Raw genomic sequence first — 12120 nt, 5'->3', positions numbered from 1 at the left:
AAATTTATTTTAATGGCAGATACTTTAAAATAATTTTAGAGGTGACACGTAGCGCAGACTCCCCCTTAAAAACATAAACCGGCCAATCACACGGCTTTCGACTAATTTCTGTTTACATTAGATATACCATCGAGTCATAAAAAGGATAACTAGAGGGCTCGTGTACGCGTGTTCTTTATGCACAAAACTCGCACCGCTGTATTTATACCGTATTTAACCTTTCACTTTCTCTCCCCGCGCGACGCGCTTGAAGATGACAGCGATCGTATAAATATATATAGCCTGTTACATACACCACTTATAACGGCTACCGATTCGAATATAATTTGCCGACATTGTGCCTGCCTTAGAAATGTGCATTTGACCCGTGATGACATTTCTTGATGCTTGCACGATAGTTGCGGCAACCATAATGCTATTCCATCGGGTTGTAATTTTTATCGAAAGGTGTAGAAATTTTCCATCGTAATTATCCGTTTATTCAACATTTTCAGGCTTATATTTACATCGACTAGCACCTGAAAGGCGAGATGCGCACTAGAAAGAAATTGAGAGCGTATACAGACTACGAGGAGTAAAAAGTTTTGTGTATGCAACCGAATCATTCCGAACGTCGACGTTCATTATTCACCGTCACTCTCTGTTGTGATGGTAAGGAATTTAATTACTTTATATGCATTTACCCTGCCACGCCGAGAGAGAAAGAGAGAGAGAGAGAGACAACAAAGGCAGGGGGATATACAGAGAGTTGTTATTTTTAGAACGCGGTTTACGAGTTTACTCACTCTCTCCTTGTCTCTCTATCTCAGTCTTTTTCTTTCTCTCATTCTGTGCACCTTTTTTTTGCTATAAATGTCGATTCAAATCAAGTCTGTTGGAGAACGGAGGAATGCATTTTTTTCTTAATGGTTATGGAATTCAGATAAATTACACCGCGCTTTGGATTACGAAAAAAAAAACGTCATTGCCTCAAGAGCATTTTAATCAGAATAGCTGTACCTGTATGAAGCGTAAAGAGACACATTAAATATAAGCGTACGCAAGTATTAGATGGCTTTTTTATCGACAATTCACCGATACTGATTCTTAAATTTTATGATCATTAATAGAAAAATATTTAGTATCAAATACATAATGTATTTTCTTCTGATATAATATAACTACTGCGGGCTTTGCCTTGTTTAAATTCATTAGGTCAAATTGGAAATCATGATTCGTAAGTATTATTCAATTTAAGTTACCTAGCCCGATGTGTCAAATTACTATCGAACGATCAGTCTTTAAGAAAATTCCAAATGAGAAACATGGACTCCTGTGGTTTATTCAGCGGCGCCGTCAGGTATTATACATTTTTGACGATTGAATATCATAAAATAATACTGAATAGCAATGAAAATATTATAGAGTGAAAGACGAGCCTTGTGATGTGTCGTTTACCGAAGACGATTACAAAAATATTGCCAACTCATCCGATACTGGAAACTTTCAATACTCGAGATTTCTGCAAGAAAATCCAGTAAGTGTTGATAATTTTATACGACCAGCATTATCAACATTTTTGAAAATGTCCACATAACTCCCATTTCATTCCAGAGACAAATTCTTCGAGGATATAAAGATAGACACGAAAGTGAACTCAATAAAGACCTAGAAATTGTCTTGGAATGCCAAGACGTCAAGCCCAGCATTGATTTATGGACAGTTAAGAAAATTGACGATGATTTTCAACACCACTCACGGAACATTGTAGATAACAATGGATACGAAGCTCAAAAAATAATCAAAACGGAACCCGCGAGCGAAGTGAAAAGAGACATTTTTAAGGACGCAGCAGAAGATTCGAATTTGAATTTCGGCTATGAGCCTGGCGTACAAAATGAAAAAAGAAGAATTACAAAAAATAAAAGCTATGAGGGTGGGCTGAAAACGCAGATGAAAACGATACGCAGTGTTAGCATCCACTCGCGTGATACATGTGGCAAAACATGTAAACATGAAAAGAGTCTCAATGTTCACATCGATTCGGCCCATCATAAAACCACTCGTGCCTGTGACATATGTGGAAAGACATACTCAAGCAGGAGTAGTCTTAAAAAACACATCAATACGATGCATAATGGTATTAAATACACGTGTGATGTATGTGGGAAGACATTCACAAGAACGGACCATCTCAAAATCCACTTCGATACGATGCATAATGGTATAATTACTCATACATGCAGTAGATGCGGAAAGAAATACTCAAATAAAAGTAATCTCAAAATCCACATCGATGCAATCCATAATGGCATTGCTCATACATGCGGTACATGCGGAAACAAATACTCACATAAAGGTTATCTGAAAAAGCACACTGTTTGGAGACATAATGGCATCATGCATGTTTGTGATGTATGCGAAAAAAAATTCTCAAATAGAAGTAATCTCAATGCTCACGTCCGTTCGAAACATAAAAAACTCACTCACCCTACGACAAATGCGGAAAGACAATCGTAAGAAAGGATCATCTCAAAATCCACATTGACACGGTGCACCGCTCCTGCACTACAATTTGAATAATGTATAAAATTGTACTTGTCGTAGAGATTGATCTAAAAATTTTGAGTGAGTGAGAGACACGAGTTCCCTCAAATTCATCTCATTATGTATAAACAATAATTAAGTATAATAAATAAAGTTTAATTATAGACCTATATAATATGTTGAACTACTACTCAAGCTTATAATTTCATTTTCGCATTTTTATCTGCTTTTCGAAACACGTTTTTATACAGATAGCACTGCTGCGGCACGAGTTCACATTCGTACCTCCTTTTCTGAGATATAAGTCGCGCAAGTTCAATCTAGAAACGGTGTGTAAAAATGCTCCTCCCGTACGGTGGCCGGTTATGGAGCACGCCAACCATGACATGGCGTAGGAGCAGCAATGGAAAGCGGCGAGAAATTTGGGACTGAATATTACAATTTTTCATTATAATATTATATTTTATGAGAAAACATTGAATCAATCATGCGGGGAATTGAAGTACTTAGTTTTATAAAGCCAAAAAATTCCTCGAATATTGTAAGAACGGCGAATAAACTGATAAATCGGAAACTTGATTGTAAACAATATAGTTCCTCGAATACATTAATTATATTTATAGCAAAAACTAATTAATTTGAATCTTGTCTTTCTCGATGATACAAGCCAAAATATTGACAGGTAAACTTCATTCATTTCCTTTCGGTGGAACAAATAAAAGAATCCATCGTTTGATCGAGTTATCCAAATGGAGAAGAGTGCGAAAAATTCGAGAAAATCGTTTCAAAAGTTAACTCAAGTGAACGCGACATTGTTGGTTCAGACGGTAAAAAATACGTTTGTGATACTTAAAAGGAGGCATTTACACTAAAATCTGGCATGATAAGACACCGAGACACAAAGTACAGAAAGTTTACGCACGGGTGTGAGAAAAAATTTGGGAGCCGATCCAATTTTACCAGACACCGATAAACAGTGCACAAAGATTATAAAGATAACGAACGCAGTAACTGTAAAACTAAATATAAGACTTCATCGAATTTGAGTTGACACGTCAAAAGGTCTCCATAAAATTCACAGAAAATACCTATTGGACAATTCTCGAAGCTTATAAAGATTACTTGCGTGATAAATGCGATAAAATGTTTGCATAAAAACGCATTAGAATAGTGTCGCAAAGAATAGCGCTTATTTCTACAAATTGAACTTCTACATTCTGTAAAATAATTAGAAGCTCTCCTAATTGATATATCCTTTTCCTTAGTACTTTTATCATTCAAAAATTTTACTTTAAAGCTTCGATCTTAATTTTTCGAATTTTTAAAAATTAACCGCATTATAACCGAACGGCAAATAAGAGTTTGAACGTGGGCGTCACGACGTTTCAAAGAACTGTGTGCTAATTTTCACGTGTTACATGTGATAATAACCGACATGGCGCAGAGTTATGGCATGCTTTTAGTGTAAGCTTCTGTAAAAATCGTTTTCTTTGCTTCAAATCGATCTTATTTCCTTAAAACCATAAAGGATTGCTATTTGCTTTCCATGAATTAACAAATATTTTATTTAATCTCGATTACAATACGTGTAAACTGCGAGGAATAATAATTTAGAGCGATTCATTTCAAGAGCAAAACAGACAGCGCGCGTGGCGTGTATAAAATCCTGATTCTCGAGCGTCGCAAGCCGAGTGCATATCCTTGACGATAAGTGCCGTTTATATCATTCAAACCAATCAATCAACATCAATCGCAATTGAGTGTGTGCATATGATATAGGTAGGTATTATTATAATTTCTTTTTTTTACAACTCATATGAGGTAATGTATGAATAAACGTTGCGCGGAATGAAAACACAGGCTGCTTCACGAGCGATAGTAAAAAAGTCACTCCATAAAAAAATCGAACATTGAACAAATCTAAGATCTATAAAAAGGTATCGATAAGTAAACTCATTATTGTATCGTCATGGACAAAAAAAAAGAAACTCGAGCGGTATCTCAGTCAAAGTCTAATCCCGAGTCGAGCTAGTATACGTATAATTTGTGTTTCAAATAAACGCTCGTTGCAGAAATGAGTGAAAAAATTGCACAGTCCAGTCGAGAGTCTAGTCGAGCGGCGGCCGGCGCGCAAATCACACACATGCACCGCAATGGTTGTCTTAGCGCCGGTGCGCCGCATATATATATATAGTGGACGACAGAGAGCCGAGAAGTTTATTTATAGGTGCCGATTATTGTGCAACAACAAATGACGACGACGACGACGAAGACGTCGACTACGCTGCATGCGTCTTTTACGTAACTTTATACTACTACTGTGCACACACTTTTACTATGCTCGCGCGTGTATTCTTATATATGCACGCGTACGCACGTTTTTGCAGACGTGTGCGCGTCGCGGTACGCTGACGCAATTCTTCTACGAAACATCGATTCCAGCTACTTTTTTTTTCTATATGATGCTACACTCTTCTTCCCTTCGCAAAAAGCAACGCATGAAATATATCAGCGAAGAGCACAACAATAGCGTTGAGTCGCGCCGTGCGTATCCTTGCCCGCGCGCACGATATAATAGACGTCGATTCAGATCCTTACGATTTATGAAGAAATTTGATTACGCGTTATTTGTTAGTATTAATTTAACGTTGACGTTTCTGGAGAAAAAATAATTGAGACTGTGCGTTGAGCTCGGAGTCGAAATACTACAATTTGGAAAAATTATCAGATTTTTTTTCGTTTCGCGAGCAAACTCGTCGATTCGTTTCGTTAGTTGTCTCGTTGCACTTATATGTCACACGTGCGCGCAAGCTCGTCACTTCTGTAATTTCGGGTGAAAATGCTAATCATCGTTACGTAAGAGCGCGTGCACTTTTTTTCTAATTTTCGCTAACCATGAAAGTTCCGATATTCAGTGGGCGTCACGTATACGCGGAAAATCATTTGAACGAACGCGTGTAATTGTCAACTAAGTATTGGTATAATACACGTCAAGCAGCAGCTGACGGGTTGCGTCAAAAAAAAAAAAATTCAGCCGTATTTGCAGTTGAGTAACTTTGGCAACGAGATAAAAAAAAATTGCGCACGTAGCTATATATCTAACTTTATGTTTCTTTTGTGCGTCGACGAGAACTGCAACTGAGTGGCGGTGTGGCGCCTGTCGTTTTGGGACGACAAAAATAAACTCTTTATTGTCTGCATTTAGATACCTCGCGCGGCGCGTTAGGCTCTCCTCTCTATGCTACTAATGAAGCAAACGGTCGTATACCTCTTCAAAACGCTTACCTATGAAAGATCCAAGTTTAAACTATTCTTTACGAACTTTCTACGTGTATTACAGTAAGCGCATAATTATAATGTGGACTCTACGTAAAATTATGAACCGATCCTGGTAGACGACAATTGTATCAAATTAATGACAATTCAGAAATAAAAGCCGAGATTTTTAAATATTAATTCACGTAAATTAACATGTAAAATCAGTTGAAAATTGTCATTGAAGTTCGTGAAAGGCATCGAAAGTATTCATATGCATCAAACATTAGAAACTCATAGAATCGTATTAACTTGTGTGAACTAGGTCAGTTGCAATGAGCTGATTAATGAAATTATCTGGATTCGACTTCGCGAGTAAAGATGATTCGACCCTTAAAACTTCGTAATTTAAAAAATTGTTCGAAAGGCGACAAAAGACCTGTAAATCTCTCACTTCGTTTTACGATGCCGGCCGGCCGGTCATTCAGCCTCTCCTCTCACTTTCCTGTCTGTGTAAGCTTCATATAACTACGAGGAGAAAACGATCGTACTTGAGAAATACTAGATCACTTGATAAAATACATTACAATCCGATGACATGACAGCGATCAAGAAGATCATAATATTTATTTGCAATTCTTACCTTGATAATGTAAAAATTGCTTAAAAAAAAAAAAAATGAACCCTCATATCTCTAGTTCTCAAATTTTTGTATATAAATCGTGTAGGGATACGTTCGACGGAATTTAAGTTATGCAATGCACACAGCAATTGGAGGGTAAATCAGTCAATGCCGATGTGAAAATATTCGTGTTTACATAACGCCGAGCATTTTTCAAGTGGCAAGATGTCGTGACCTGAAATATACAGCGTTTGACCCAACGCACACATACACATGCGGGCGCGCGTGTATTTAATTTCACCATTTTAAACATAGTACAGAGTGTTAATGGAAACATGTTCTTAAATAATTAATGATAGCGAATCGATATGGATATTTATCATTAATCACAAGCTACGAGGTTTGTGGTGTAGCGCGAGTGTCGTGCAAAACTTTATTTTTCGACACTCGCGCACATCAAATTCTACGAAACAAGACGAATCGCACATCTCGCAAATTTCTCGCTACAACGAATCTATCATTCTTTCCGCACCATCACCGAGGTTACATAATCATACGCAAAGTTTGAGTGTATCTGCGTCATGAATTCGATTCGTGTGTTATATATTTACGAATCTCTCGAGCGCAGCGGAAAAGCTCAAAGTTCACGCCGAGGACCTTGAGGTTTCGTTGTAACACTTTTTCCTCGGCGCCGCAACCTCGCGCTTTTCCACGCGATGTTAATAATGTTAAAATCAACGATTTTCCACCTTGCACGTGACAGTCTATGATATTCTGATATCTGCCTGTGCATGACGATCGATCGTTGATATTTGGGGGATTTTTTTAATATATTTTGGGAATTTTTCATGATGAGAGCACACTCAATTAGATGAAATATATGCATAGGAGCTAGTTGAAACCAAAATACGAAATTTATAAACAGCGAGTTTAAAGCGCCTCGATTTCGTAAAAAAAAGCAGTAATATTTTCGAGGCTTGTTTATCCGCTTATTTTTTTAAACTCAGCATTATACATTAAAACGTAAACGCGATCGGCGATAAAAATCAACGGATATAGCGAGTCGCTGGGAATTCCGATTACGCTGCTCCGCGCCGTGTGTGCGCGCTCGTAGCCGAGCGAATAGCGATCTCTGTTGTTCAACACAGCTGATCAGCTGAGAGAGCGAGTGAGCCTCGATTCTCAGCTGCGTATTTTATATGTACATAATGTATACGCGACTGCTGCAGAAGCCTGTAAATAGATAACGCGACGATTCCGTTTTCGAGCGCGTGGTATGTATCGAGTATACTGTATATACACAGCAACAAGCAGCAGCAGAGATTTTATATGCCATGAAATAGACGCTTCAATGGACCTCGAGAAACGCACATATAGTATATAAATATAAAGCAACACATTCTAACCTGCAAAAGTCGACGTCGTGTTCTTCGGTCGTCTCGACGATTTCCTCGAGCAGCTCTTCGCCGTCGGCAAACTCTGACATAATCTCGCGTTCTCGTTTACGCGCCACCATCCGCACTGCGTTTTACGTATACTGGGGATTGTGCGATAATGGGCAACTGTCAAACAGTACTTATGCGTGTATCACAAAACTCACCGCCACTTTCTTCCCGTTCTCTCGCTCGGAGATCGGAGCAAAAAAAAAATATCAACGATACAAAACAAAAACTGCGAGATCGCACACGGACGCGCAATTGGAGCACTGCGCGACGCACACGCACTCGCGGAGATATCAAAACAACTCGATTTACCGAAAAAATCACCAAAACCTCGTCCAACTTGAGTTATTATAATTCACAAATACACTTCTAATGCGAATTCGTTCATTGGTATCAAAACTACACTATTACTCAACGTTGCTGCTGCTGCGAATGCACTAATGCACATCTGCGCACGACGACGAGCGTTGACACGACGACGCCACTGCAACGCGCACTGATTATCAATAATTTATATTAAACCACTGAACAAGCGTCGTAGATATATACACTTTTTTGTACTAGGATTCATGTTTTCTTCTCTCTCTCTTTTATTCAACATGTACAGCGCGATTCGCGCGGGAAACAGCTGAGGGGAGTTGTCCTGTTGTCTCGTTGTTGTGCTCCTCCGCTGGTGTTGCTGGTGCTGTAGGTATACAAACAGTTGTTTTTCAAGTCATGCATATAGATGCACAAACACGCACACGTATAAAATGGACTAATAGTAGTAGTGTTTCCGAGTGTTGTGTGTACGCACGACGACGATTATTCGCAGGGAGGCGAAAATAAAAAACGGAGAAGAGGAGTATAAAGTAGTAAGTATAGTAGTAAGTAATGCAGCAGGCCCGCGCGCGCGGGGAGACACAAAGAGTGAAAACGAGAAAAAGAAGGGTACGAAAAAAGCGTGTGTTTGAGTGAGCCAGAGAGAGAGAGAGAGAGAAAGAAACGGCGTATATATATTTGTGCACGCTGTATATATATAAAATACCCAGCGCTCGTGTGTGTTTGCTGGTTTGTTGGAGCTCTGCTGTTGCCTCTCTGTTATATGACGCACTGGCCTCGAAGAAAGAGAAAGAGACAGAGAGAGAAAAGAGGTGTCTATGTGTGTGCGTGTGTGTCCGTGTACATATACGTGCGAAAGTAAAGTATATAAGGGCAAGTGTATAAGTGTATAGCGATTTTGCACAGAGCGGCTGGCTGTGTGACAGGCGCGTAGCACAAACTCGGAGTGCCCCTTCTCTCTTACATATATTTTGGTATGCGTGTTGTTTGTAGTCAAAAAATATATACACGCACTCCGCGACGGCGTCGGATTTTTTATTACATTATTATCGCTCTGAACGAACTTTGATTTTCATCCGCAGCAGAGAGTTTTACGTTCGCGGCTGTGGCATAAGACGGAGCAACGACAACAACAACGACACATGTTCATAATAATATGTGAGTACGCACGCACGCACAGAGACTTACTACTCGCGGCGGGTCAAGTAAGTATATTATTAGCGCGACGCAATCGTGACACTCGCGTACGCATATAAAAGTGTGTGTAAGAGAGATGGAATCCCGACGTTGTGATTGTATATAAATGTGTGTGCGTTGTTTCGCGTGTTTGTGTCAAGCAGCAGCGGCACAGAGAACGGAGCAGCGGCGGCGGCAGCAGCTGATCATCGGCAGGTGCGCGCGCGAAAGCAGTAGTGGCGCTATACAGCATATATATATGCACGCTTACTCCTCTCTTATACTATATGTTCAACCGGCGCAGCAGCTCTCGACGTACGTTGATAGTAGTATATAGTGGCCGTAGAATGAGCGCATGCGGCGGCAACACAACTCGGCATGGCACCGCGGCAGCAGCAGCAGCACGGCATGTCTCTCTTTCTCTCTCTCTCATACGTACAGCTCGGCTGCTCACTGCTGTGCTATATGTCGCCCTCGCGTCGCGTCGCGCCTCGCCTCGCTCTTCGGTTCGAGACTTTGGTTCGTTCGCTCGTTCGCACAGCAGCGGAGTGCACGTCAAACGCGCGCGCGGCTGACCTGACTTCTCTCTCTCTCTGTGCCTATATGCAGTCGGCTTACTTTTTTTTCTCTCTGTTTTTTTTTCTCTCTTCGTTTTTTTTTATTTATGTTGCGCTATCGCAAACTCCGGCCGCTGTCGCGCGCGCGCAAATCGTAGTAGTAGTAGTAGTAGTAGTAGTAGTATATAGTACACAGCAGTTATATATCGAGTATATAGCAGTAGTAGCCGCCGAGAACACTACTCGATTTTATGTGCCTGCGTATTACGCGATGCGCACTGTGCACTCTCGTCGATCGGTGTGTCGTATATAGTATTATAAGTACTATGTATATAACGAGCGGCGCACACACTGCACCGCGCACAGCCAGCCTATCTGCTGCTGCTGCACTTATGCCCCATATAAAAAACGACGATGCTACGCAAGGAGGAAACGCGACATTTTCTGCCGCACCGGATTCGTTGGTTTGTTTATAGTTTTTTTTCACCGAGTGCTTCTTTCGGCCGAGAGATGCGACGAGTGTGTGTGTATCGAATGTGTGAAATCTTACGAATCAAAATAGTAGTGGCGTAAGAAGAAATTCGACTCCGTTTTGACACCACTCTAGCTTATAGCTGCTGCACGGAATTGGAATCGTACAATTACACCGAGCATTCGTAGAAACGAAATATAGATATAACATTCCATTTGGTCATACCGCGGCGTATCTACCTGTAAACAATGTTTTTTTTCTTTCGATTGTCGTTGAGTGTGCATATCGATATAGTAGCAAAAATCGTGCGTGCGGCGGTGACGGCGATGGCGTGCTTCGGTACAAGTGTGCGTGTGTGTATTATAATATACGTGTGCGTGTGTGTGTGTGTGTGTGTGTGTTTTTGGTGTGTATACATAATATATACATACATCTATGCATTACACATGTGTTGACGTCTGCGCTACCCAATTGTCATGATGATCAATTCTCGACAGACGCTTTTTTCATCAAACTATCATTATTATTACGTACGAGAAATATAACACAATAATATCAACAACGCTACACGCGCGTTGGCTGCAGCAAGTAAGCAAGGTAATAATATTTTATGTATAAAACACACGCACGGGGCGGCGGCGGCACAACACCACACCACACGGCAGCTCGCACGCACGCACACACACACACGCTGCACAAGCGCAGCGCAGCACAGCACAGCACACGGCACACGACACACGCGCGATCAGCCGTGCTGTTGGGCTGGGACTGCTGCTGCTGCTGCTGCCGATGAGAGGAGAGCTCGGCGACGGCGCGGGCATGCGGCGGAGCGGAGTAGCATAGTAGGTAGGAGAGAGGAAAGAGCGAGACAGAGAGAGAGTAGAGTTGGCTGAGCGCAGAAACGACGCGCGCGCGACTTTTCTCCGCGCACACACATACACAGTATGATATAAGTGTGTGCGAACCTGCAGATGCGCGCGCAGAAAATACTCTGCTGCTGACTTTTGCACAACTGCAGATGGAATTGCCGTACGTCGCCACCGCGTCCCGCCGCCGGTCTCTCTCTCTCTCTCTCCGTCTGCGTGTGTGGGCAATATTACCCTCTCTCCATTTCTCTCTCTCGCTTGCTCCGAAACGTAAAACAGCGTGTGTATATATATGTATGACGCCGTGTGTTCTGCGAATATGCACACGCACACACGCACACACACACACACACACACACGCGCGCGCGCGTAAAATAATACATGTGTATGAGTGACGTCGCCGGTCGAGTCGTCGTCGCGCGATAAACCGTTCAGCTGGCGCATTTTGCATCTCCTCGCCCATGCTTATATATATATATATACGCTTACGCGCAGAGATGCCAGAGAAACGTAGTAGTACTATGCAGTCGTAGTAGTAGTATACTATGCAGTTGTAGTAGTAGTATAACGTATTTAAGCTCTTACACATCTGATGCGCGGCGGCGGACAAGTTGACTGATATGACAGCGTACTATTCATCGTGTAGATTAATAAAATAGGAGCTTCGATTATAATTTTATTTTTGAAATTCGATATGGAGCGAGAGAAATTATTATCGACGATGGTCGCGGCTGCAGTCCTCTCTCTCGAGCTATTTTTGCATAATGATAAATGTACGTGTAGGTATTACACTTGAACGCGTCATAGTCATCGTCGCATGCTTGCGGACCCGAGCGCATGCATGCGGCGAATCATCATGGACACACGCAGGATTCAGGAGGAG

The 12120-nt window shown here is 41.3% G+C and overlaps 1 protein-coding gene across 2 annotated transcripts in view; it reads right to left on the bottom strand.

Moving 5' to 3' along the window:
* The window catches only part of LOC106649438 (homeobox protein 5-like), a 29545-nt gene extending 18500 nt beyond the window's left edge, over positions 1 to 11045 (bottom strand). Inside the window, exons 1-2 of one of the 2 annotated variants that reach the window (XM_014366853.2) lie at positions 10803 to 11045; positions 7810 to 8530 (exon numbers count right to left, since the gene is read on the bottom strand). In XM_014366853.2, the coding sequence (XP_014222339.1) occupies positions 7810 to 7919 (110 nt within the window). In that variant the 5' untranslated portion in view covers positions 7920 to 8530; positions 10803 to 11045. The other variant, XM_023462294.1, reaches the window with a different exon arrangement.
* Positions 11046 to 12120: the final 1075 nt, after the last annotated feature.

The sequence above is a fragment of the Trichogramma pretiosum genome, unplaced genomic scaffold (assembly GCF_000599845.2).
Source record: "Trichogramma pretiosum strain Unisexual culture from Peru unplaced genomic scaffold, Tpre_2.0 scaffold9, whole genome shotgun sequence".
Lineage (NCBI taxonomy): Eukaryota > Metazoa > Arthropoda > Insecta > Hymenoptera > Trichogrammatidae > Trichogramma > Trichogramma pretiosum.
The sequence above is the reverse complement of the archived record's forward strand: the minus strand, read 5'-3'. Positions and strand labels throughout refer to the sequence as shown.